This window comes from Habropoda laboriosa, unplaced genomic scaffold (genome assembly GCF_001263275.1).
Source record: "Habropoda laboriosa isolate 0110345459 unplaced genomic scaffold, ASM126327v1 scaffold648, whole genome shotgun sequence".
Lineage (NCBI taxonomy): Eukaryota > Metazoa > Arthropoda > Insecta > Hymenoptera > Apidae > Habropoda > Habropoda laboriosa.
In genome coordinates this window covers 1152241-1179158 of record NW_017100857.1, presented here as the reverse complement: position 1 = coordinate 1179158, position 26918 = coordinate 1152241, and the positions used below count along the sequence as shown (strand labels likewise).

The window sequence follows — 26918 nt, the reverse complement described above, 5'->3', positions numbered from 1 at the left end:
TTGAAATTTTGTAGACGACCAGAAACAATGTACGAGAAATGCTCTAATTAAAGGATCGAATATTTATAGTACGGATTGTTAAAAAAAGAAAAATTTTGAAAAAAAAGGAATGAACGAATAAAAAGGGTTGAAGGAAGCAGTGATCGAGATTGAATGATCGAGGAAACGCATAAGAAGCACCGTGAACGTAGTGTCAGTGGTACGGTGGTCGTTTTAACTCGAGGACGACAGTAGCGCCGTAAGATAGTCGTGTTTACAGATTCGTCAGTGAGTTCTACAACGTCACGTCAAAAAGTGCAACAAATTTCTACGACCATTTACTATGTAAAGGTGCGTTTCCCGATAAAAGTTGGACGTATTAATTGGTGGTAATACAAAGTTTCTGTGTGTCACAATACGTTTTCAGTAAATTGGTATTTTCTCGCAAAGAAAATTTAAAAGGTTTTCTTTAATACGGCAATGCTAATCGTTAGGATGGTCGCCATTTTGTCCGGAGGTGGCCCGGTTGAGTGAACGGGGCGAAAATAGTTGCTCCCTGGACACCGAGGATTGTTGAAATTGCATAGGTACCGGTCGTGTGGGATCATTTTACCTATTTCTAATTATTGAAAGAAATCTGACACTCGTAGAAGAAGTGCGCGTGTATGAAATATTGAGATTTCGTTTCGTCCCCGCTCGACGTTACTCCTTTGTAAGCACGCCGTACACGTATTTCGTGTAATTCCAAGCTAATTTAACGACGATCATTCGCGAAATTCTTTGATCGATGATGCTTTCTCATCAACAGAAAGCAGGCCGGATTCGCCGCTTCCTAATTCTAATTTTTGACGGTTGACAGTTCGGTATGTTTGACGATACACCCGTGAAATAAAAAGAGGTGGCGAGAGAAAGAGATCGAGAGGAGAGAGAAGGAGATAGAGAAATAATTCGCGACATGACATCGTACCTTTCGTGAATTGCAAAATTCCAAAGGAATACAGGCCCTTGAACGTGATTATTAATTTCGTTGTTGGATTCGTACGATCGAGTGACTATTATCATTAATGAAAGAATTGTTCTCGTTGGCCAAGACGAATAATCGGAATTTGTTGGCTGAAACCATAGCAAGATTATGCTGTCATGCGATTTGTAGAATGTGCGAAACGTTCTTTGTTGTCTAAGTTTTTCCCGCAGCCCTTCATAAATTTGTTCTCTGTTGTTCATCTATGAAATATTGACGCTACCGGTGTCCCTCGAGGCGAGCTCGAATTACACAGTTCTTGTCTTACAGATTTTTCGCCCGTTCTAATTTTCCAATCGGTTCACCTTTTGAACGTTTTCCTGTTTTATGTTTGTGAATTGTTCTTATCTTTTTGCATATCTTGTATTTGTATAATGTTAAGTCACAAATAACAGTAAACTTGTTAACAATGTGCAAGAATAATAAGTGAATGGATATTTGATGAGTGTAAAACTGTTATTAAAATACTCTGCCAATACAAACATTCTTGAAATATTCAGTAATATACTTACATTCATTATCATAATATTGTTGTAACTTCATAATTAGTAGATCAGTGTGATATTTATTTAATTGAAAAATTATGCTTAAATATTTATAGTGTTATTGTAATAAATTATAAGAATCTTAATTTTCTATAGATTTTCTGTTACTTTGTTTCAGATAATGTAGGTATAGTTTATTCAAACAAGGCCTTTAGGGTATAATTATATTTAATGTCATTGAATGAGTTGGATGGTTGTTATTGGTGGTGCAATTATTGGACCAAGAGGTATTGAGACAATTGGAATATAGCGAAGAGCACACAAAATGACGATCGCCACAAGAGGCCAAGGAGTAGGCATAGACCCTCCTGACAGCCAGCAAAGTACACAGGTATATTAGTGTAATTATTTCTCCATTAATCAATGATATTCTAATTATTAAAATAAATTGTATGTAAAACCATATTTAAAACATATTCATTTAAGTTTTATATTAATTTATTTTATTAGTATGTGTTATATGTGTAATAGATGCATTAATGTAATATGTGTAATAGATGCACAGTCCACCAGGTCCGCAACAATTAGCTGACACAATATCAGGACTTCAGCTCACGGAGAATGTGGTACAAACAGAATGCACCAATGATACCTTAACTTCAGTAGAAGATAGTAATCCTCTTCATGGAGAGCCTGATTTTCCTGTTGCAAAACTCAATATGCTTCATGAAAAAATATCTAGTCCACGATGGGTTGTACCAGTTCTGCCAGAACAAGAGTTAGAGTGCCTGTTACAAGCCAGTATCGAGCTTTGTAAAAAAGGTTATATATAACAAATAATTTTGAGTTTATATTGAATTGAATGACTTATCAATTACATATATTCCAATATAACACTAAATCCCAATTTTTCTTTAGGAATTGATGTACAAAGTGAAGCGTGTCAGCGCTTTTTCCGAGAAGGACTCACGATTTCTTTTACCAAAATATTGACTGATGATGCAGTAAGTAGTTGGAAATTGAATATTCAGAATTGTATTAATGCAAACTGTGAGCGATTGGTGGATCTATGTATCCTGAAACTAGAGGAGGACTGGTTTCCCCTTCTTGAATTGCTGGCAATGGTTTTTAATCCTAGTAATAAGTGAGTTCAATTTTTTTCGCGTAATTGAAAGTATTTCATTCATTTCAAACCAATTAAAACAATTTTGTTTTAGATTTCATACATTTAATGCTGCAAGGGTATCGGAAACTGTTCCTCCCGGCAGTGATATTCCTGATGAACTGTTTTATGCACGGCCACCACCTGATTCAAGAAGTCCTCGTGGTTGGCTAGTGGATCTCATAAATAGGTTAATCATTTTTTAACAGTGGCTTTTCTCACAATTTTATATTTTGTAATAAATAATTAATACTTTTTTTTTTACAGGTTTGGAAGTCTTAATGGATTTGAAATTTTGCTCTCTAGATTTCAGAGCGGCCGAAATTTAACAATACCAGTTATTTATGCTTTAATCAGACCTTTTGGTTTGTGTTATGAACTATTAACTGTTCACACAATAGTTAAATATCTTATGCCTATTGTGGTAAATATCTTATAAAAGATATTAAACAATTTAGTTTTGTGTCTATGTTTATTGCATATTTTTCTGTATACAGGAAATGGTGCCTGTAATTTTGAATAATTTGACTGATGAGGAATTAAAGAAGGATGCGAAAAACGAAGCAAAAAATGATGCAATATCAGCCATAATTAAAGCAGCCAAATGTTTAGTTTCACGAGTACCCCATCAAGAGGAGATGATTAAAAATTTGGGAATTCTGAGACTGAAGATGATATTGAGACTCTTACAAATTTCTTCATTTAATGGGAAGATGAATGCTTTAAATGAAGTGAATAAAGTGATCGACACCGTTAGTTTTCACCAACACCGAAATGCGATTGTTGAAGAAGAAGAATGGCTTAATACTGAATGCATGGCGGTAAGTTTATTCTTGTCTTAATTTTATTACGTGATTTATTGAAAAATATTGATAAGTCAAATTATTTGGTTTACATAGAAATGGATAAAGGAAAATGGAGTACTAGAAATCGTTTTAAGAGACTCGTTACATCAGCCTCAATATGTTGAAAAGTTGGAAAAGATTTTACGCTTTATTATAAAAGAACGAGCATTGACTCTGGAAGATTTAGATGCTGTTTGGGCAGCACAAGCTGGGAAACATGAAGCAATTGTGAAAAACGTTCATGATCTGTTAGCTAAACTTGCTTGGGATTTTAGCCCTGAACAACTTGACCATCTCTTCGAATGTTTCCAGGTGTTCATTATTTTGAGATGATAACAATTTTTATTTTAATGATTATTATAACTTAAATGAAATTTTCTTCTTTCTAGATGAGTTGGAAGACTGCTAATAAGAAACAAAGAGAAAAATTGTTAGAATTAATCCGGAGACTAGCAGAAGATGATAAAGATGGTGTAATGGCTCATAAGGTATTACAATTTCATATTATATGTGTAAAATATATTGTTAGTTTTACTTAAATTTTAATCTATTTTTTATGAATATTAGGTGTTAACCCTTTTTTGGAATTTGGCTCATTCTGACGAGATGCCTACAGAAATCATGGATCAAGCATTATATGCACATATAAAAATACTTGATTATTCATGTTCACAAGAAAGGGATGCTCAAAAGACAATTTGGTTAGATAAATGCGTGGAAGAATTAAAGAATGGGGATAAGTGGGCTCTGCCTGCTTTAAAACAAATTCGGGAAATATGTTGCCTTTATGAATCAAATCCTAATATAGCGTGTCATGGTCAACGAAACCATCATTATAGGTATATTTATATTAAATAATAATGTGAACAAAAAGAATTATTTGGAATTAATATTATTTATTTATTGTTTCATATTATTTTTTACCATTTAGGCAAGATGTTGTAGATCGGCTTCAAGCAGAACATTCTATAGTAATTCTTGTGACAAACAGTTTAACGAATTATATGGATAAAATGCGACAGTTGGTTAAGGAAAATCCAGATATTGATGCAAATACTTACATGCCCGATGGTCGCTATAACCACATTATGCAAGTGCAGGAAAGACTTAATTTCCTACGTTTCTTGTTAAAGGTATCATATATTCACTTACATAGCAATGGTGTTTTAACATAAATCTTTATAATTTCTTTTATATTTATCTTTTTGTAGGATGGTCAACTGTGGTTATGTGCGGATCAAGCTGAACAAATTTGGCAATGTTTAGCGGAACAAGGTGTATTCGTGTCTGATCGTGAAGCGTGCTTTAAGTGGTTTTCGAAACTAATGGGAGACGAACCAGATCTTGACCCGGCAATAAATAAAGATTTTTTCCAAAATAATATACTACAATTAGATCCGACATTACTTACGGAAAGCGGGATTAAATGCTATGAACGATTTTTCAAAGCTGTTAATTCTAAGGAAGGAAAATTAAAATTAAAAAGAAGAACGTTTCTTATGGATGACGTTGACCTAATTGGTACAGATTATTTGTGGCGAGTAAGTAAAACTTCATATTATTTATATTATATCAATAATAATATCTTGTACTATTATATAGTTTTATGTATTTGTCTAATTAGGTAGTGACCAATAGTCCTGAAGAAATTGCAAATTGTGCTATAGAACTATTAAAAGAAGTAAATACTAATTTAGGACCACGACTTCAGTCAACAGTTTTGGCATTTCATGTGACATACATAGGAGAATGCATGGATAGATTGAAAGCACATTACGACACTGTATCTGTTTTAAGGAAAGTGTATCTTGAAGGAAAGGAAGAAAGTGAAGAACAAATGTCAAATAAAATTAAAGTGGAAGCTATGAAAATGTGCCGTGTTATGAAGGTATTACAGGAGTATATAAATGAGTGCGACACAGCATTCCCTGGAGAACGGAAAATATTGCCATTGCATAGGTATAACTATTCATATGTAGTTGTAAAAAATAATTCAACTTTCAATATCACAAAAAAATTGTACCTTATTTGATTACAGAGCAGCTCGTGGGAAGCATCTATCTCTTATCATTCGTTTTGCAAATCCTGGTCGTAATGTGGATGACATAGATATATTTACGCATAGTAACGACACTTTGGGATCATTAAGACGACAAATATTACGCAGAATTAAGGCAAATGGAACAAATGTGAAACTTGACTTATTTCTTAATGGAGAACCTTTGGAGCCTACAGATGATAGGAAACTTCTTTCTCAAACTCCATTGAGGGACAAGATGGTATATGTAATTAATATTCATTTCTTTTAAAATATAATAATGATGAAGCAACTAACAAATGAAGTACTTTTCATATAGCTATTGTCAGCAAAGTTAAGTCAAGTAAATAGCAATTTGCAAAGTTCTCCGGATAGTAGTTCGGACAGCTCTACTGGTTCTCCACACCATCCATATGACGGGCCAAATGTAGAAGCAGAAAATAATTTACCGGGTGTGGTACGTTCATTTATATTCGTAACTTTAAATTGTTAATTTACATTTGTGTAAATTACACAATATGTAAAACTAGAAATTATTAGTTTTATGACTGATTACATGCCTGATTTATACACTTTTGCTTTGTAAATTAAAAAATTAGGGATTTCATGTTTTTATTGTAGGTCATGTCGCAAAGATCGCAGTATGCTACGTTCTTTTTTCAATTAGCAGACCTTGGATGCACTCTCCAGCATTCGCAATTACGCGATGGTGCAAGAAATCTTTTACAACTGGTACCACCAGATACTCTTACTGTAGAACGATTACAGTTGTTATTTGGTCACTGTAAAGACGACGATAATTTAGATAATGCTCCTTGCAATGAACAAAATACTACAGTAGATTCTTTATTTTTTACTGCAAGTTCAAACCAAGTTTTATACAATTTAGAGGTAAAGGGATTTTGCAATACATATTCTTGGTCATATCACTCGAATAATTCATAACGAATTATTTGTATTTCAGGTTTTATATAGTTTATTAATGCCAGCTTTAGATCCAATGTCAGAAAGAGCATTTGAGTTTCAATGCAATTTCATAAAGAGTGGTGAAGCTGGTGTTATTCTTGAAATGTTAACTAAAAACAAATTTTTACCAAATGCAGACGAAACTACGAAGCGTGCAGCGTATTTAACAGTGTTAAAATTATCTAAGCTTCTACTAACAATAGTTGGTAATGCGATGGCCTGCGTAATGGATGAAGTACAGCAAGCTGGAATTTCAGAAAATCACGATAATCATGCTCACAACAATCGAGGTCCCGTTGCGGTTTTAAAACAAGCGTTGCAAAGTGTACCTAATCAGAATACAGAGTATATGTTGAGAAGCGTAGCAACGAAACTGGCACAGCATTTAGCTCTTCGAATGTTGTGTGGAGGAGCAGAATCCGATAAATGTCGACAACTTTTTATGCAGGCCCTTTCCTGGGAGCTACCAGACGTAGTTACTATTCGTGCCATAATTAGGCTAGCATGGGCAGCATCCACGGGAAATTTAAACAATATAAACGCATCAACTGAGATGCTTCATACACTTCACGAAAAGAACGAAAAGGAAACGTCAAATAATCCTGACAATAATGACGTATTAGTATGTAAGGAGGCATTGGAAGTTCTGACAATCGCCTTGGTGTTGAATCCAACTGCGTTAGAATCACTATCAAGGGACAAAATGTGGCATACGTTTTTAATAGATCTTGTGCTCTTGAGCACGTCAAGAGTGGTTAGAATGGCTGCGGCTGAACAGTTTTTTCTTATATCAACGTGGTACAGTAGTGGTCATCAACCATTACTTTTTGCGATAACGCTACTTTTCAACGTCTTGAACACCACTGTTATGGAGCATGCGAAACAGAGTCACGAGTACTTTCAACTTTTATGTAGACTATTAAATTTTGCACACATGTCGGGATGTCCACTGTTGACAGCTGAAACATTGCTGAATATTGAAATAGCATGGTTAAAGAAAGTACGGGACAATGTGAAAGAAATTGGAGAAAGTCAAGTAGATGAAGCTGTTCTCGAAGGTCATCTTGGTCTAGCTAAAGAACTACTGGCTTTTCTACCTCCGAGTAAAAAATACGAACTTGGTTCTGATGAAAAACACAACGTAAATTTGATTAAAGAATTGGTCGAAGACTTCGTATTTCCTGCATCGCGTCTTATGCTGCAACTTCGTAGCACTGGAGAGCTAAGTGCTACACAAGCGAGCCCAGTATGCACGACTCCTCAGTCAACTAGTGCGGCATTTGATTTACTTGTAGGTCTTTGTGTAGGCTGTGTACCTAACATGAAACTTCTAGTCACAATGCTCACTGATATGTTTTACTCTGAGAGAGACGAACCATTAGTAGAATGGGATTACTTACCACCAGTCGGGCTTAGACCGTTGAAGGGCTTTGTAGGTCTAAAGAACGCCGGTGCAACTTGTTACATGAACTCAGTATTACAACAATTGTACATGGTCGAAAGTATAAGAGTTGGACTTCTAGCTGCTGAAGGTTCAGCAACAGACTTGAATGAAGATTTCTCCGGAGAAGAAAGAATCGAAGGAGAACAAACGATAGAAGCAAATGATAACGATACGAACGAAGAAAAATGTGGAGCTGACGAATCCCGAAAAGAATATAATATTGGTATCTTGAAGCAAGTTCAAGCGATTTTTGGTCATTTGGCATATAGCAAATTGCAATACTATATACCTAGAGGTCTTTGGAAACACTTCAAGTAAGTGACACATATTTTGAAAATGTTCGTATGTGTAATCTATGAAAATATAAATAGGGAAATGTTCATTTGTGTTTTTGATATTATTTTTAGACTTCAAGGTGAACCTGTAAATCTTAGAGAACAACAGGATGCAGTTGAATTTTTTATGAGCTTGGTGGAAAGTTTAGATGAGGCATTAAAAGCCTTAGGACATGAACAGATAATGAGCAAGATTCTGGGTGGTTCATACAGTGACCAAAAAATCTGCAAAGGTTGCCCTCATAGGTACCTTCTTATTTCTTACATTTTGCTTTTTTCGGTAAACTGTAATACCGCATTACATTATCTTCAGATATTCCAAGGAGGAACCATTCAGTTTGATAAGCGTGGATATCAGAAATCACAGTAATTTACTGGACTCTCTTGAACAGTATGTAAAGGGAGAATTGTTAGAAGGTGCAGACGCTTATCATTGCGACAAATGTAATAAAAAGGTATATCTTTAAATATTTGATATGTATTATTTGTAAAATTAATAATACTATTTATTTGAATAACAATTTTTTCTTCTAGGTCGTAACAGTAAAACGATTATGTGTAAAGAAGTTGCCACCGGTTTTAGCGATACAGTTAAAAAGATTTGAGTACGATTATGATAAAGTTTGCGCCATAAAGTTTAATGATTACTTTGAATTTCCAAGAGATTTGGACATGGAACCTTATACTGTTTCTGGACTCGCTAAGCTGGAGGGAGAAGTTATAGACTGTGATTACGAAGAGTCAGTGAAAAGGACTTGCACTAAATATCAATTAACCGGCATCGTAGTACATAGTGGCCAGGCTAGCGGTGGTCATTATTATTCGTATATTTTACATAGGTACTGAAAATACATGCATGTGCACAACATTAATACTTACGTACTCCCCTTAAAGTGATTTTATTTTATTATTTGTTTATCAGGCAAAGTGATGGAGTTGCTAAATGGTATAAGTTCGATGACGGCGACGTTACGGAATGTAAAATGGAAGAAGAGGACGAAATGAAGTCTCAGTGTTTTGGCGGTGATTATTTGGGGGAGGTATTTGATCACATGCTTAAACGAATGAGTTATCGAAAACAAAAACGATGGTGGAATGCCTACATGTTATTTTATACCAGATTAGATGTAGAGGAAAATTCTCTAATGAAAAGCATTAATGAATTATCATTGTGTAAGTGTTGCTTCGAATTTATACTGTTTAAAGTGCAGTGCTTACTTATAAAAATTTTGTAACTTTTAGATACGAAATTAGGAGTTATGAAAATGCCACCGGCTATCGAATATAGCGTCAGAAAACAGAATATCAAGTTCATGCATAATCGAAACCAGTTTAGTGCAGAATACTTTCAATTTATTAAAAAACTTGTATCTTGTAATCCTCATAACATCAACAGACAAAATATGAATGAGAAACCCGTAAGTTAATTTAACGAATAAAAATTATTTTTAATGTTATTTGTTAGAAACTTATTACAGTTTATAAAAATTACTATTGTAGAGCCCCGAGGAAGAATTGGCGATGCTGTCCGTACAACTAGCATCAAGATTTCTATTTTTCACAGGTTTTCATACTAAGAAAACTTTACGCGGTAATGCGACGGATTGGTACGACATTGTGTGTCACCATTTGCGTAGTAGCAAATCAGTGCGATCTTGGTTTGCTCACAATGTTCTATTTAATCATCCACATAGGTATCACGTTTTCTTGAGTACTTACACATGAACGTAAGAAAGATTCGATATTTAACAAAAATTAATTCATTGTCTTTAGATTTTGCGAGTACCTTTTGAGTTGTCCCAGTACAGAAGTTCGAACAGCGTTTCTCAAAATTTTGGTATTTCTTGCACACGTTTCCCTTCAGGATGGCCCTTGCGTGCCACCTAGTCTAAACGCACCAAGTAAGTTTTTTAATCATGTTCAATATTAATTGCAAATCTATATTTTTCTAATTAAAAAGTTAGGCTCTCTTTAATCATATAATGAAAAGAAATTAGTAAGGTATCTTAATCTAAAACACTTTCTAATAAATCAACATATTTTCAGCCATACTTTTGGATCCAACAGCGACGCTTAGTGATCATTTATTGCACGCAGTTCTTTCTTTGCTTCATCGTGAAATCTCAGATTATGGGCGTCATCTACCACATTATTTCTCTCTGTTTCACACGTATGCATTGCTTGGTCTTGCTGAAAAAGCCCAGTTGCTTAAGGTAACTTATATTTGTTTTTACATATTAAGTAATAAGTACTGTTTTAAACTGTACCATTTATAATCGTTGTTTATTGTAGTTAAATGTTCCGGTTACATTTATGTTGGTTGCAATCGACGAAGGACCGGGCCCTACAATAAAATATCAATATCCCGAACTGACTAAATTACATCAAGTAGTTAGTATGCTGATACGCTGTTGCGACGTGTCATCGAAAGCACATTCGAGTCATGCACCATCAGGAGTAGCGCCTTTACCAAATCCATATGGAGATCCGGCATGTCAGAATGAATATTTGATGCCTATTCAGCCACAAGCAGCAGATATTCTCTTCGTAAAAAACAAGTAAAATTTGCTTTGAAAGTGTATTTCAAACGAATGATAAAGAAGTATTATTAACGTGTTATTTTTGCTTATAGTTACATGAAAAAACTTATCGAAGACGCTGACGTTAACGTTACCGAAGATACAGTGAAATTATTACAATATTGTTGTTGGGAGAATCCACACGTGTCACGAACCGTTCTCAGTGAATTATTATGGCAAATTGGATTTGCTTTCACGCATGAATTAAAACATCACACGGATTTGTTGCTTGCCATGCTTCTTATGGAGGATTCGTGGCAAACACATCGTGTTCACAATGCACTTAAAGGTACAAAATATTGCATTTAAAAATATTAATCTAAGGGGTATTAAAGCTTACTCAAGATCATAAAATGTAATTATTTATTTAGGTGTGCCAGACGAAAGAGAAGGATTATTCGACATAATACAAAGAAGTAAACATCATTATCAAAAGAGAGCGTATCAATGTATTAAGTGCATGGTACAACTCTTTAGCAAGTGCAGATCTGCTCACCAACTTTTACATCACAGTTCTGAATTGAAGCGGAAATGGATACACGCTACTGAATGGCTTCACGAAGAACTTGATAAAGTACTAAATAATAACGACAATTAATTATCACATTGCAGAAGACGATGTGTTAAACTGTATTAATTGTATTTTTCAGAGACCATACGCCTCTGCGGCTCCATACACTCACGCGTACAGTAACTGGTCTCCACCAGCACAGTCTAATGATTCGACGAATGGTTATGGTTTGGAGCGCAGTAACAGTGCAAAGAAGACATTGGAGAGGGCATGCGAACTTTGTCCAGATGAGGAACAGGAGCTGGAAGATACGAGCGAAGATTGTACAGAGGAGGCAGAAAAGTACCAACCACGAAATAGAGATGTACAGCGATCGAGACGACGTAGTTCAGTGTGGGCATCTATAGCGTAAGTCTATAAGGAAATTTCTATTAGTCGGCTTCATTTACTGTTGTAATTTTATTTGTCTTTTCTTTTGTGTTTTCAGTTTTCCTGACATCACTATAATACCGCAAACGCAAGAGGAACAACAACCTCAGCCTAGACCATCTCCAGTTCATACTCCTCTTTGGTCCCAATCCCCGGTTATACTCACACCACCAGCTCATCAATTACATAGTCCACAGAACTGTGAGTCATCACAAAATACCAGCCAGGATCCATAATGAACGCTACATATTGACGTTCTACCAAGTTGCTGCCTCGGTGAAACCGTTTCAAGATATTTAGATATTACTGCGTCAGCAGCTTGGTGTCGAACGATAGAGGCACCTGTACAGATATAACTTGCAGATTTGTTCTTTTTTTGCAACTGGTATTCTCACGAACTTACATTTGCAATCTGTCAGTTTTACTGTGGGCAGTTACTTTCATGAAATGATACGATGTGGTATAGCCATTTGCACCATTGAGAAAAAAAGAACGATGTTAGAGAAACAGCAGGCGATTAACTAAATAAGAACAGAATTTTTACGTATTGGTTGAGGCAACCAATTCTCATTGTGGTTTTTTCTTACTCCTAACGTTCAGGCATTCTTCGTTTTTTGCATCCATATATAATCATTTGGGCTTTTGACAATTTAGATAAAAAAAGAAGGACGTTTTGGTAGGAAGAAAACTTACGAAGGAAGATTAATGAAAAAGAAAAAAAAAACGACAAAAAAAAAGAAACGATTTAGCAAAGAATTTTATTTGCCTCGATTAATGCATATGAATTCGAGTAGAAATACGATAAGATTGTATAAATGTATAGCGTATAGTGTTATGGAATCCCGTCTCTGCCGAATAGAAAACAAAGGTATAAAAAAAAAGAAAATAACTTTCCGTATGTCTATGTAAATTTGTTACTAATAAAAAGTTAAAAAATGAAACTTTCTAACGACCGAAAGATAAGGCTAAAAAAAATGAAGAGAAAAAAGTACAGTAGTTTCTGATTTAATTGGGAAGAGCAGAGTTATATATCAAGAAAAGGAAAAAAAACTATGCATCTATCGATATTTCACTATCTTTCAAGACGAATTAAACGAAAATTTCCTTGTACTTAATCTCGAGCATCAAGAAAAAAGAAAATGAAAGAAAGGAAAGTCACTTCTCTAATGCAGTGGTTTACACTGCCTAAGAATTTAGACATATACCAATGATGCCTCCCATTGTGCTTTCTTTCAGTTCATCCAATTTGAATAAGAGTTGTGCCTTCGATATTGTACGACTCCATTTGTATTCTTAGGTAGATGTTTAAGGATCGAGTTGTTGCTTCGAATTTAATTGCTTATATTTTGTCTGTTATGTTTTTTGACTATTTATGAGAAATAATGAGAATGAATTTGATAGAACCTACTAGAGAGATTCAAGTACGTGGTACAGTCGATCGTTAAAGAAAAACGAAAAAAGAAAAAAAAACAAAAAAAAAACAAAAAAATATGCAAATAGAAAACGCCAGCTATGACGGGATATATTTCTAATTTAAATCGTAACGATGGATATGAAAAACGCGGCAGAATGAAATGGTCGGTTTGTTCCTTTTTTATTTTTCTTTCTTTTAACGTAAGGAGTCGCGGTGCCGCAGGAAAAGGTATCGAAATTTTTTACAAAACGAAAAATAGAGGAGAAAATGAAATTGAAGAAAGCGTGACGGTAGCCACACAAAAGGGTATGGAACAAATATAAAACAAACAAAAAAAATACATTAACTTGTATCGTTCTAAGGTATGATCCATCGTTGAGGAAGGAAAAAAAAAAAGAAAAAGAGCTGTGGTCTTTTCGCAGTATTTGTAAAGCAATTCTTAGTTTTCAGTCGGTAAGAAAGGAAAGAATATTAGGTGTATTGTTTGTGTAGTGTTCGGCATTTTAATCGGGCATACGCATTACATGAACGAAAATACACGGGAATATAATGACTGCGATTCTTTAACTTATGAACTGGCCATAGCTCTGACTTATTAAATAACATGTGTTATATAGATATTATATAAATAATAACTAAAGAGGGGGAAAAGAGGAAAACAAAGTCACGTGTAATGAGGATATAAGCGAACCGTGTGTATACATAGGAATTCGTGCGATGAGAAAATCCAACGACTATGTCAAGACACCAGGAAATAACGACATACTGATTATTGTTCGTATTTATCAAATATCCACGTTAAACAGTGTACCAAATTATATAATAGCTACTATCGGTTAAAATAATAATAATGGTACCTAATCTTACTCAGATATGTACATATGCAACTGCTTTTTATATGTGATAAAAATTATTATATTCCTATTATACATTGAGGTTAGTACGCTATTGTAAATCCTGGTTTTTTGTACACAGACTGTATGCTAAGTTCATTTCTTTTGTTAACGGAGAGAATGTAGTGTATAATTATTTAATATTTAATTGTAACGCTAAAAAAAAAAAAGAATAAGCGTAACACGTCTTGTATGATATACATATATAACTTGATTACTTTTCAAACAGTTAATATCACATATAAGTGGTCGAACCTCGAAGTTTGTGTCATGATATGATACTACTATAATGTCATTTCTTTTTCTTTCTTTCTTTCTTTCATATTTTATTTTTTCTGTTTTCCTTTCTTTTCGAACGAGCGATGGTAAAAAGTAGGAGTGTGGATATAAAATGTGACAGCCGGGCACATGGTTCCAATTCACGATTTAACTATTGTCCGACAAAACTTATTCCGAGCGATTTCATCGAACTTATCCGAGCATTCGTATTATATCACTGAATTCTGTTCAAACAACGACAGATTCACGAGAGTCGATCAACATTGACGGCCATCCTTAGTACGGTAACTGCGAACAAACGTGCTCGTTTTTGTAATCGACACCACAAAGGTCGGATATAAGATATTTTTTTTTTGCGTGGAGCGTTTTTACGAGAGAACAACGATAAAACGATACTAAGAAATAAACAAATAATGCAAAAGAAGAAAAAAAACAGAAAACGAAACGAAACATTTTTTTAAATCTCGATAACCAAGCGAAAGTGACACCGATACGATGTTTGTCGAACGACGTCACGAAATCAAAATCAAAGGCAAATGCATGTGAAGCATTGAAGAAAAGAGAAAAAAAAAAAGATACAAATTGCATAGTTCTATGCTTATGGAAAACGATACGTAAGAAAAAGAATAGAAAAGACACGAAAACGAGACAAAGAAAAAACAAAACCAATTATAACAATTGGAACGTTACACGAAGTGAACTTTCATAAGACGTAAAATGACATAAAAGACAAAAAAAAAAAAAAATGAAGAAGAAAAGAGTCCCTCGTCGATGTCCGTTTAGTTTTAGTTGTAAAGGTAATTTTATGTATTAACTCGATCGACGCTCTAGTCAGTAAAATTAAATAAACGGAAGGAGATTAACGAACCTCGTTCATTTAGTAGCGTATAGCGTATCTCTCGAAGTTTCTCTACATTTTTCTCTCCACAGTCACGACAATTGTCCGAACGATTTTGTTTCTTCTTTTTTTTCTTTCAGATATAAAGAAATATATATATATCGTAACGAGATTTCCCGAGGTACTATCTAAGCACTATAAGCCTCAGTTTGTTTTAGTAATCATTTGTAATGGTAACCAGAACAACCATCATGAAACACTTCCGCCGTTTTCTCGATTTTCGAGAATGAAAAAGACGAACGAAATAAAAACAAAAAAAGAAATTTAAAAAATAAATAAATGAATAAAAAGGGAAGAGGAAAAAAAAAGTGTACGAAAACGAAATACCGATTCAACAATGAAACTACCTCGTTAAGCGGTCAATGTATTTACACGCGTACTGATTTCATTGCCGACCCTTTGCGCTCCTACATTCTTCTGTTTCAAGCGTTTCTTTTATTCGGCGATGAATTTACAATCGCATTAACCTTTTTGATGTTGACCTTTGTAATATTGTGTGTAAAAAAAAACCTAAAAAGAGAAAGAAATTGAATTGGCCATAAATATCAACAATTAAATAAATGATCGATGAATTTTGATATTAGAATACCGGTCGATGACATCGTAAGGGTTAATTTATTCCAAACTGCCTTTCCACGCGAAAAGAGATTGGATTGCAAAGGGTTAACGCACGCAAGAGCCCGTTCTTCGCCTTAAGCGTTACTTGATACTACTGAACTTTATCAAATTTACACGTCTCCTTAATTGTCATTGAATCTTGAATCGCATTGTTCATTGATCATTGTTTAAAGAAGGATACAGAGGACGATTCCTTTTAATCTGCAAATAAAAAAAAAACAGCAATAGCCTAGCGTGATTCATACGAGAAAAATAGTAAACTGCCATTTAAAAGAACACAGTCGTGTGTGTGACCTCTGAATGCCCTTTACTCAGTGACATCTTTCGTGGTTCAACGTAACCTTAGACTTTCCCTAGCGAACCTGCCTATTTCAATCTTCCTTTTACAATTTTACTATGAATTTGTGAATTAAAACGGATCGTTCTTTGTCTGTGTTTTACAAATAATAAAACAGAGGCAAATACCTAAATTATCGAACCCTGTTACGGTTCTCAGTTCCAGCACGTGTCTAAAGAAATGACTTTAATAAACGAAGAATCTACAACCAAAAAAAAAGAAAGAAAAAAAGTGACCTGGCATAATCATTTTTCACTTCACGAAATTCGTTACCGTGCACGAAACAAACACGTGAAAAATCGAAAAAAGTGAGGAGAGATCGTAGCAGGGCCGACGAGAGAAAGAGAGAGCGTATCGTTTTCATGGAGCTTCCGGCTTCACTCGCGTGATCTCGCGAATACGATCGTTTGATATATTGACAGTGGTATGACGAAACGGTCGAGATCGCGTGGAAACTTAGCCGGTAGATAAGGAAGAATTATGTAAAGCTCGAAATCGTGGTCCGACTCGACTTTGGAAAACGTTTTTTTCTCGTTCGTCACTCGCGCGACGGATGTCTGTCCGATCGGATTAATAGCGAGGCGTACAAAAAAACGGAACGTGAAATTTTGCTAGGCACGTCTGCGAGAGCGTTGATAATCGAGTCAGCCGGTTTCGAGCTGATTTCGTTTGAAACCAAATGTAGAAGTGTGTATACATGTGCTCTGTCCGTCAAATACACGCTTTTGTTCATTTCTTTTTCTTTTTTTTCCGGAGGGAGGAAAGAAACAGAAATGTTTCTTTCTATATCTGCTCATTTTACAATTTCGATTAATTCTGCAATGAGATTGGTGCGGTTGTATTCACGAGAGACGTTTTTTAATATTAATCATAGCTACACTAACCGTCGAGTTGTATGATACAACTTGTTTTACAGATGACTATTAACCGTGGTTCTTTCTACGAAGTATAGTCGAATGAAATATCGACGTAACGTCTATCAGAAGTCGACTCGACCAACATCGCTGTAGAATAATCTTAATCGTTAGTTACGAAGTATTGCACGATACCACAGATATGTATATCGAATAGAATACCTAATTTCCGCTGTCCTATATTAGGACCGAGCCACCGAACTTTTTCATCGATGTCCAATCGATTCGAGTTTCCTCTTTCAACGATTTTTTCGCACTGAACACAGAAGAAAGATCAGATCATAGAAAATAATCGATAGTGAGATTCACAGTGGTACGTTAACGGCGCAACCGCACTAACTTCATTCTGTCTCGTAACAGAATATCGAGATTGACGTCGCACTGGAATCGATCACTGGGAAAATGTCAGTTGCGCGTTCGAATTTGACGATCAATGGAAAAAAACAACTATGAGATATTCACAGGACGAATATACACGAATATCTTCAAAGTCGCTTTTCCATCTGCTTCCATACATTTATTTTGGAGGATTTCGTGGTGACTAAGAAATAGTAGAATTCTACGGAACGGTTAGGACAGATAATGAAAAGTTTGGTTATGGTAGTTCATAAAAACGGTTATTTCAGAAGAATAATCTATGAGAATTCTATTACTTATTCGACGAAGCACGAATAAAATCGTAATGCTGGTGTGTCGTTTCGCTCGTCCTCGTCTCACGACTTTCGTCAAGCTGCGTTTTTTCCCACCTGAACCACGTGAATGCGAGCAACAATCGATATCTCGTGCGTGTTCATAATATCGCTTTCATATCGAACCGAGATAAATCACCATGCGATGGTGCCCTTCAACCCATGGTGCTCCTACCAGATTGTGTCTCGTCCCTGACCGACCACGAGAGCATCATTTTCGTTCTCATACGTTCTAAGCGTGAAACGATAGCGGAACGTTGTTGAATCACCGTTTCCTTGGTTACCAATCTATCCGAAAGCGAAATTCGCACACTTGGAATCTTTCCTCTCGCATAGGGTTATCGTTTCAATTCCATTTTCCCAATTTTATTCATCGAACAATTCTTCCTAGACGAACTTCGATATCTATTTTCTCTTGAGAATGTCAGAATTTGACGAATCTTTATTAGTATCTCTAGTATTTTCCCGAAATATTTATTAATTTAGGGGAAAATTCTCGAGATAAACAGGTAGGATGTTTAAAAATAGAGAAGAATATATTCTTTTCATTGATATTTATCGTAGAAAGGAAACGCTCGTTCCACGTGAGCTACTGTGAGATATACTTCATTCTCTGTACAATCGAGATGCAATACTTCTAAGCGTTCTCATAACGCGAAGGAAACTCGATAAACCGACTCGAACCAGAACTTAAACACTCGCTTCTTACATGAGCACCAAATATCGACGTTCAAACGAGAATAATACCAAAACGAGGAAAATAAGAGACAAAAAGAAAAGAGAGGAAAGGAACAATTATTCCTTAAATTGAATTGCGCGCGTAAGTGGTCTTATAGGTGATCGACGAATCCTCCCGTAAACAGAGATAGACGTGAAAGAAAACGTAACCCGAGAAACAGAACGCTTTAAAGGTGACTAAAAATCGATAATGTAAACCGCTCACGTCGTTTTCTGACATTATTCGTTTTTTCAAATAGGCGCATTTACGTAAACATTTTACTTACTCGAACGTTAATCGCAAATCTGGCCAACCGAGTCTGCGACCCCGAGGATGTAAACAAAAGGAGATATAAATCGAGAAAGAGTAGGAAAATCGACGCGCTTTTCTATATATAAATAAATAAATAAATATATATATATATATATATATATATATATATATATATATATATATATATATATATATATATATATTTATGGTCCCTCGCAGACTCTTAATAAGTTAAATATTAATTAAAATTGTATATTATCGATTCATCGGGCGCGATCGATTATCCACACACGTGGGGGTCGCAGATGACGGTTTGCCGCACGATGATCCACGGGGCCGTCGATTTCTCGATCGAGCGACAATTCATCACCGTGCGTGATCGGCATGAAAAGCTTCGTCGCCCCCTGAGAATCTTTTGTGTATTATTTCTAACAGAATGTAATAAAGTACAGTTTAAAAAGAAATTACGAAAAAATTTAATCAACCAACTTTTTCCTTTCCACTTCCATCTTCCATCCATCGAAAAAATCTCCTATAATTCCACTCGGGTGTGTATCAATCGCGGTTTTTTTTTTCGTCAGTGCAAAAAGTTCCTTGCAGAGAAACAAAAAGATAGGGGATTGTTTACGTCGTACATGTCGTAGAAAAAATATTATTCGGCTGAGAAATTGCTGAAGTGGTTTTATCAATATTGAATATTTATTCCGTCATCCGTGAAATTTGTGGTCGTTCAACTAGAATCCAAAGTTTCAAGTTGTGTAATTGTTCCGATAACGAATTGTAATTGTACGATAACTACGGATTTATGAACTATTGATCGGATCAAGGATGCTAGCTGTAACACGAGTACAATATTAGTAATAATATCGACAAGTGTTCTATGACTCAACAATTCGATGTTGTGTTCGCTTTTACGTGACAATTTCTCATCTAATCGGTAGACGATATTATCAAAAATGCGCGTATTGTTTAAAAACATACTAAAGTTGTGAGAGACGAGAGTCACGCGGATCGAATTTTCGATCATGTGAATGGACGACATTCACACTGACACTTACACCTTTATCGTCGATCACCCGTTATGTAAGTTTCACGAATCCACAAACAAACTTTTTCTCCGCTTTCGACTACTTTTTTGCACAAATTCCTCATGAAACACAAGCCCCAAAGAATTCTCGAAGAAATACGATCATTGTTTACGAAATATGATCTCCCTGTTGTGTAATCGCAATACCTAACGATGGGCATACTTGCTCGATAATATTTGTATAATTACGGGTTCTAAAGATTGCGGAGCACAAAGAGCTATTCATCTTCCGGAAAGTAGCGAAACATACCGACTCTCTTTCATTAATTCTATGAAGATAAACAAAGTCAATACATCGTAGTTAAATAAAGCAAACTGTTTTATCAGTAATATTGTGAACACGTTAACTCTAGGGGTTATCTTCAACGATTTCGCATTGCTTTCAGTCACTAGTTGTAAGTCCAACTGGCCGGGACCACCGAATCGGTTTAATCGTATGTTTTCCTCGCTAGGAAATCAATCGATTCGCGGAGCAACCGTTCGAGAGTAGAGAGATCGAGTGTTACGTTCACTGTGAAGTGTTGTGACGTTTCTTTGAATCGAACGTTTTCTCCGGTTGTTATTCACCTTTTGGATAATTTACGTGCCAGTTCTGCGCGAGTGTCGTTATTTATTTATTAATATACTACAGTATTTACTTTCGTTGAACCAGTAATTAATTTTTTACATTATATTCAACAAATATGATATAAATCGAATCGATTGGTTATTTGAAATTAAATTTCCATTTGTCCTCTCAGACACCATGGCTCAACAAATGATATGCGTAGAGGACTTCGAGAAGTATGCTTCTACGCACTTAACACCCTCCGTAAGGGATTATTATAATTCTGGAGCTGGTGAACAATTTAGTTTAAGACTGAACACGGAGGCTTTTAAAAAGTAGGTATTAAAAAGAAGAGTTTGCAAAAAAAAAATTGAACGTTTTTGAATAAAGTAAGAGACATACATTAAATACAAAACATTAAAAGTTATTATTGATGTCCAGAACTTACATTCGACATGACGCAAAAAACTTCGAAAAGAAATTGTTCTTTTGTTTAATGGGAAATTTTTGTTTTGCAGATACAGGATAAGGCCCAGATTCTTAAGGAATGTTTCCAGAAGAGACTTGACTACCACGATTTTAGGAGAGAAAATCTCAATGCCATTGGCCGTTGCACCAGCGGCTATGCAACGCATGGCACATCCGGATGGCGAATGTGGAAACGCCAGAGGTAAGTTTACTTCATTTAATTTTTTTTTTTTTTTTGTAATATTACATGTTTTGTACTTTCATTTATTTTATACTTGGTCTTTGAACATCAATCACATTTATTATATCTCGTAATGTAGATTTAATAAAAATGCTTTTATTGACTTATGCAAGTATTTTACAAAAATAGTTGCAAACACGTGCTGCGATCGATTAATCGACGACGATCACAGTTGGACTTGTTTACGTTCGTAAGTTTGTTACAACGTAGAACACAGAGAAGTTGAATAAACAAGTACATGGTTTTTGTTTCCTTTTTTTTATAAAATAGATAACATTTTTCCTTTAATTTATTCCAATCTGTACAGAAACTAAATTGTCAGTTTCTCCTTACGTACAAATATACATAAAAAACTGCATTGAACTGTATAAAAATGTTTTTGAATTGTTAATTATTCATGGTACACGCAATAAGATGATATGTTCGCAGACATTGTCGTTTGTTTCGTTTGAAAATTATTACTATTGTTCAACCATGTTTCAATTGTAAATGAAACACTTGTACATGAATAATCGTTTACTTAACCAATTGTACAAGGAACAATTTATTCTTTCCGCGTTCGATTGTACATTATAAGAGTACATCGTTTGCAATTCAGTCAAAGAAACTTAATTAACTGTCTTAAAAATTTGGCAATAAAGAAACTTTGTGTGTCGATCAGTTCTTATGTAATCCTTAACTATACATACGTATTAATAAAAAAACGTCCTGTATTAGGTAAAAATTGAGCATAGAAGCTAAAATTTACTTTGTAAATTAATTATTGGTAATTATAATATATATAGTTCTAAATGCAGTTATACGTTTAAGGCACAACAGAGGGTTCGTACAATATTTACATCGATACAAATGCGTTAAAAAATGTTACCATAGGAATACTGTAAGTATTACTAAAAAAAAAAACGAAGTACATTTTATTGCAAGGTGTAAAATAAGCTCATGATCTCAAAATACGTTTTTTTTTCTAACGTATTCCGACAGAGAAAAAAATGAACTCTGAGATTACGGTTTTAGATGACTAGTCAATGAATGTCGAATGTACGTTTATGTACACGCAACTAGAAATTAGACCCTTAAAAACTAAAAGAATTGCGGCAATAAAAGGCGGTGGAGTTAATGTCGTTTGGGTCCCACGTTATCCCAGTTATTTATAGCTTTCATATTCACTTTCTCGATTCTCCACTTTTGCGTAGCAGAAGACGAATCACAATTGGTTACAAATACTTTTTTGCTGGCGGGACTTGTGTCCAGGCATCTTAACGTGTAGCCGTGCATCAACCATTGTTTTTCAACGTTATAACGCCACAATTGATTTCCCTGGCCCCCGTGACAAGGATATAAGGTAACTGGAGCTTTTGAATCTCCTCTAGAAACATCTAAGCATTCTGTACGATCCTTTGGTCTAATGTCTTTATGCCAAGTCAGTCTGAACTCTTGTTCTCCTACAATTTTAGGATTGTCCTTTATGCAAAGATCAACTACAACAAGCTCGTCTTTTTTTCGTTTCTTTGAGTCGAGACATAGCTCTGGTACACCCATGTTACGAATTTCTCCAAACGCAAAGTCGTCGGGTTCAATGGGAGGGTATACATCGACGAGATCAAAAGCTATATTCTCCATGAACCACTTGAATGGTTTACAATGTAGTTTAGTTCTCAAATCTTTTTGTTCTTTCAAGTTTCCAGGATCCAGTGATCTCAAATGTGGACGCCTTTTATAGATATATTCTGCATATTCATCCATCCATACTTCTGCCACTCTTTTATAATTCTTTCCTAAAAAGTCTCCTTTGCCTGGATTGGGGAAAGGTGGGAATTTACGATAAATATGGCCTACTCTTGAACAAGGGGCATCATACATTTGGCCTCCACACTGCCAAATTTTGAATGATAGCTCATACTGTTCACCTCCCCATATATCCAGTTGTGTATCATATCCACCTAACTCCCAGAAGAATTTAGCACTGATGGCAAAAAGACCACCAGCCATTACTGGACTTTTAAATGGTTCTGTTGGATTTTGAAGATCTTCAGGTAACAATGGCAACCGTTTATAATACAGTTCCCAGTCAAAAGCTCCTCTAGCACCCTCATCTTGAGCTCTGTACTCAAATGTCTCATAAGCTATCACATCAATGAGAGGACATACACAAGTTTTGTAGTTTTGTGCAATAGGTTCTAGTAAAGGTGGCAACCAATTAGCATTTGCCTCACTATGAGAATCTAAGAATACAAGTACTTTTGCTTTTGCAATTTTTGCTCCAGCTAATCGACCTTTAATTAGCCCAGAACGTTCTGGTAGTCTTACAATTTTCACTTTTGGCAAGTGTTTTGCAATATATTCATCTAGAGGCTTCTGCAATTCTGTCTTAGTGCTAGCATCATCAACTAATATTATTTCTTCAAGAAGTGATAGTGGTGAGCGGTTAATAACACTCCAACAAGTACGCATTAAAGTGCTAAAGTGTTCATTATGGAAGGAAACTATCACAGAGACTGGATCAAGATTTCTTAAGTACTTCTTTTTCTTACAACCTGGATGCCTAATGTCAGGTACTGAACGATTCATTGAGATTTCATCGCTGAGAGCAGCATTAAAACCATTTACCTGATATAACTTTTCCTTCAATGCATCAAGAGACCGTGAAAGAAATGCTGGCTTTCCATGTTCCCCTGTCCCAGTTCTTTTTGCTTCCTCTTCAATTTTCTTATAATCATGCCAATCTATTTTCTCATCAAAATCCTGTTAAAAATGTTGTTTAAAAGTTACACCATAGTCTATCTTCATTTTAATGTAAAAAGCAACAAATTCGATCCTAACGCTAAATAATATCATTTGCATTGGGGTTCGCAAAAGCAACCATACGGTACTGGTGCGTGTGTGGAATGCAGAAGGTTAAGCTATCGCTAAACCTGTTTCACTTGCGCCAACCTCGCCAATAATGAGCAGGTCTTTAACCCGTACCTGATAAAGATGGTCGTTGAAATTCTGTCTGGGATCGATCAAATTTTTTAAACTGTCACCCTCGGTAGCCACCAATGCGGCAAGTCGCAATTTCATGGTGTCGCCAACCGGTGCCACAATTTCATGGTTAGGCGATGTTCGTACGTAGCGAAACACAACAACGGTCAGGAAAACAGTAAAAGCCGCCAGAAGGAAGAACTTTATCAGGCTAACTACATTTCTTCTCATCATCGTGATACACTCATGTCGCGCGATGATACTTGCGAAAACCCGCTAACAAGCCACCGGCTTAGCGAACTAGCTACACGAAACTAACCTCATGGGTATACAATTCGTATAGCTTATCAGCTACTATCTTCGATATGAAACCTTCGGTAAATTGTAGCGATAAAATACATGGAGCAGACACGGTTGCCACGCGTCGACTGAGGATCGATCCTCTGAGATCGAAGTGGTTCTCGATGACTGGTTGCATTCGATATGTTAAAAATGCATCTTCCAGTAGGTTGCACTTCTGTAGCTTTGACGTAACTATTTCAGTACTAATTATTCGTAGCTTCCGCTGCTACTTAGTAGTTATTGATTTTTTAAATAGCGCTTCATTGCATTTATTACGTGTTGCTCACCTTATAAAAGTCTATTTATTATTACTTAATTTTTAAATGATATCTAACTTACGAAGAATTAAATCGATGTTCAATGTCTGCAAAAGTAGTTGTACTTTTGAAAAACGATTTTGAGTAAAAGAAAATTTGTGAAACTTGGTAAAATATTAAAGTAATTTTTCAGTTGCAAACGATGTACGTCTGAAAAATAAAGCTGAATGAAAATTTTCATTTCTAGCTGCCCAAGAAGCAGGTACAATTTACACGCTTTCAACGATATCAACAAGTAGCATTGAAGAAGTGGCCGAAGCGGCACCAAAAGGAATAAAATGGTTCCAGCTGTACATATATAACGATCGTAATGTTACCCTAAATTTAGTCAAACGAGCAGAACGTGCTGGTTTTAAAGCTCTCGTTCTTACCGTTGATGCACCATTGTTCGGTGACAGACGATCTGATATTAGGAACAAATTCAGTCTTCCAAATCATTTGAGGTACTTGTCATATTGTATTAAATCAAAAATTGATACATATAAAGATAGACTCTCTTTAAGGCACTTTCGATATACATATGTATGTACCGAATATATTGAGATATACTATTTATTCGTAACGATAAGATGATGCTGCCATCTGTATGAAAATATATATAAATACATAACAAATAAATATTTCCAGATTAGGTAATTTTCAGGGAGAATTATCGAGTAAAATAAATAATGCGAATTCTGGTTCTGGACTCAGTGAATACGTCACAAATTTGTTCGATGCCTCTTTATCTTGGGAGGATATCAAGTGGCTCAAAAGGTTAGTACAGAATTCCGTGGTTCAAAACTGTTTTGTATTGAAAAGGGTACTCAGTCGGTTATTTTTTACAGTATTACAAATATGCCGCTCGTTTTGAAAGGAATTTTAACACCACAAGATGCGCTCTTAGCAATTGAGAATAAAGCGGAAGCGATCATTGTTTCGAATCACGGTGCTAGACAAGTTGACGGTATTCCCGCAACGGTTCGTTATTTAGAAAGCTGTTTTCTTTATATATACTGTCGACAAATAATTGGAAAATAGTTAATTGAAAAATAATAAAAATAACATCATTCGTAGATTGAGGCATTGTCGGAAATAGTAAAAGCTGTAAATGGTAGATTAGAAGTTTACATGGATGGAGGTGTGAGGCAAGGAATTGACGTTTTAAAAGCGCTTGCTTTGGGCGCAAAAATGGTAAACATATTTTAAATCATTATAATTGCTAGTTTAAATTGAATATATTAAAATGAATATATTTCTATGTACTTTATAGGTATTTGTTGGCAGACCTATGTTATGGGGTCTGTCTTATGATGGTGAGAAGGGTGCTAGGCAAGTTCTCGAAATTTTTAGGAAGGAAATTGATTTGGCATTTGCACTAACAGGTGTGTTCATAGACGCGCATATACAATATCATTTCGATAAAACATAATATTATAAATCTTATCGATCAATTTGCAGGCTGTGCGACTGTTCATGATGTTCAGAGAGACATGGTACAGCACGAATCTTACTACAGCCATTTATAATGGAAGAATTTAAGGTGTGATTACTGTAATCATTATAAGTTCACTTAAAAATTATCGGCCACTTTGGTGAATGTAATTTGTAAAGCGATTTCAAAGTTACTTGAAGATAACTTCAAGATTACTTCAAGAATATTTCAAAATGACGACAAGATCTCATCAAAGATGACTTCAAGATCACTTCAAGGTTACTTATGTTATGCTTATGTTATTAGCAATTAGTGTTCTTTACGCCTATGTTGACTGACTATTTAAAATCGAACAAATGTACTAAAATATATTAGAACGTGGAAATATAATGTGGAAATATATTTAATGGTAAGAAATTGATGTTGCAGACTTTTTTTTCACAATATTGGCGTTTTATTGAATATCTCATATATGCGTGTAAGCGGAACACATATCACAATTCTCGAAGCGTACGTACGCGTACACGCATCAAAGGTCATCCGCGGGCATTCATTGGAAATGGAACAAGATTGACTATTTTTGACGTCGATATTACATACATAACGCACGAAACATGCAGCAGAGTACTTGCCTTTCTCTCTCTCTCAATCTTTCTCTCTCTCTGTTCAATTCGCAAAATACTCTTTATATATTTTTCTTCTATTCTACCTCTT

The 26918-nt window shown here is 35.2% G+C and overlaps 3 protein-coding genes across 4 annotated transcripts; 2 read left to right on the top strand and 1 right to left on the bottom strand.

The window, feature by feature from the left end:
• The first annotated feature begins 266 nt into the window (after positions 1-266).
• Positions 267-12966, top strand: LOC108577449 (probable ubiquitin carboxyl-terminal hydrolase FAF-X). Of its 2 annotated transcripts, none has more exons than XM_017940602.1 (30): positions 267-330; positions 1664-1876; positions 2043-2307; positions 2404-2629; positions 2703-2837; positions 2915-3071; positions 3145-3468; positions 3547-3804; positions 3882-3980; positions 4060-4331; positions 4424-4625; positions 4704-5033; positions 5117-5451; positions 5531-5777; positions 5850-5987; positions 6152-6421; positions 6495-8254; positions 8348-8521; positions 8589-8730; positions 8810-9114; positions 9198-9448; positions 9518-9693; positions 9776-9969; positions 10049-10176; positions 10322-10488; positions 10568-10833; positions 10908-11143; positions 11226-11428; positions 11505-11773; positions 11853-12966. In XM_017940602.1, the coding sequence occupies exons 2-30, from the start codon at positions 1811-1813 to the stop codon at positions 12028-12030; spliced, it is 7773 nt and encodes a 2590-aa protein (XP_017796091.1). In that variant the 5' UTR covers positions 267-330; positions 1664-1810; the 3' UTR covers positions 12031-12966. The 2 variants fall into 2 exon arrangements, with proteins under 2 accessions (XP_017796091.1, XP_017796092.1); XM_017940603.1 differs by having other exon boundaries at positions 5531-5771; positions 11853-12965.
• A 7353-nt stretch (positions 12967-20319) lies between these two features.
• LOC108577387 (hydroxyacid oxidase 1) lies at positions 20320-26534 on the top strand. The gene is made up of 9 exons (XM_017940531.1): positions 20320-20565; positions 20655-20796; positions 20980-21131; positions 24978-25233; positions 25418-25546; positions 25618-25750; positions 25847-25963; positions 26043-26154; positions 26231-26534. The coding sequence occupies exons 2-9, from the start codon at positions 20660-20662 to the stop codon at positions 26296-26298; spliced, it is 1104 nt and encodes a 367-aa protein (XP_017796020.1). The 5' UTR covers positions 20320-20565; positions 20655-20659; the 3' UTR covers positions 26299-26534.
• Positions 22268-24402, bottom strand: LOC108577386 (N-acetylgalactosaminyltransferase 6-like). Its single transcript, XM_017940530.1, has 2 exons — positions 24135-24402; positions 22268-23912 (listed from the first exon to the last, which is right to left on the bottom strand). The coding sequence occupies exons 1-2, from the start codon at positions 24363-24365 to the stop codon at positions 22284-22286; spliced, it is 1860 nt and encodes a 619-aa protein (XP_017796019.1). The 5' UTR covers positions 24366-24402; the 3' UTR covers positions 22268-22283.
• Positions 26535-26918: the final 384 nt, after the last annotated feature.

Excerpts from the sequence above, each read along its gene's own strand:
- LOC108577449 (XM_017940602.1), top strand. The coding sequence starts at position 1,811 with ATGACGATCGCCACAAGAGGCCAAGGAGTAGGCATAGACCCTCCTGAC. Across the intron at positions 3,981-4,059 it reads ATGGTGTAATGGCTCATAAG|GTGTTAACCCTTTTTTGGAA; the intron begins GTATTACAATTT and ends TATGAATATTAG. Across the intron at positions 9,449-9,517 it reads CATTAATGAATTATCATTGT|ATACGAAATTAGGAGTTATG; the intron begins GTAAGTGTTGCT and ends TGTAACTTTTAG.
- LOC108577387 (XM_017940531.1), top strand. The coding sequence starts at position 20,660 with ATGGCTCAACAAATGATATGCGTAGAGGACTTCGAGAAGTATGCTTCT. Across the intron at positions 25,234-25,417 it reads AGTCTTCCAAATCATTTGAG|ATTAGGTAATTTTCAGGGAG; the intron begins GTACTTGTCATA and ends AAATATTTCCAG. Across the intron at positions 25,964-26,042 it reads TTGCTTTGGGCGCAAAAATG|GTATTTGTTGGCAGACCTAT; the intron begins GTAAACATATTT and ends TGTACTTTATAG.
- LOC108577386 (XM_017940530.1), bottom strand. The coding sequence starts at position 24,365 with ATGATGAGAAGAAATGTAGTTAGCCTGATAAAGTTCTTCCTTCTGGCG. Across the intron at positions 23,913-24,134 it reads TCAACGACCATCTTTATCAG|GATTTTGATGAGAAAATAGA; the intron begins GTACGGGTTAAA and ends CATTTTTAACAG.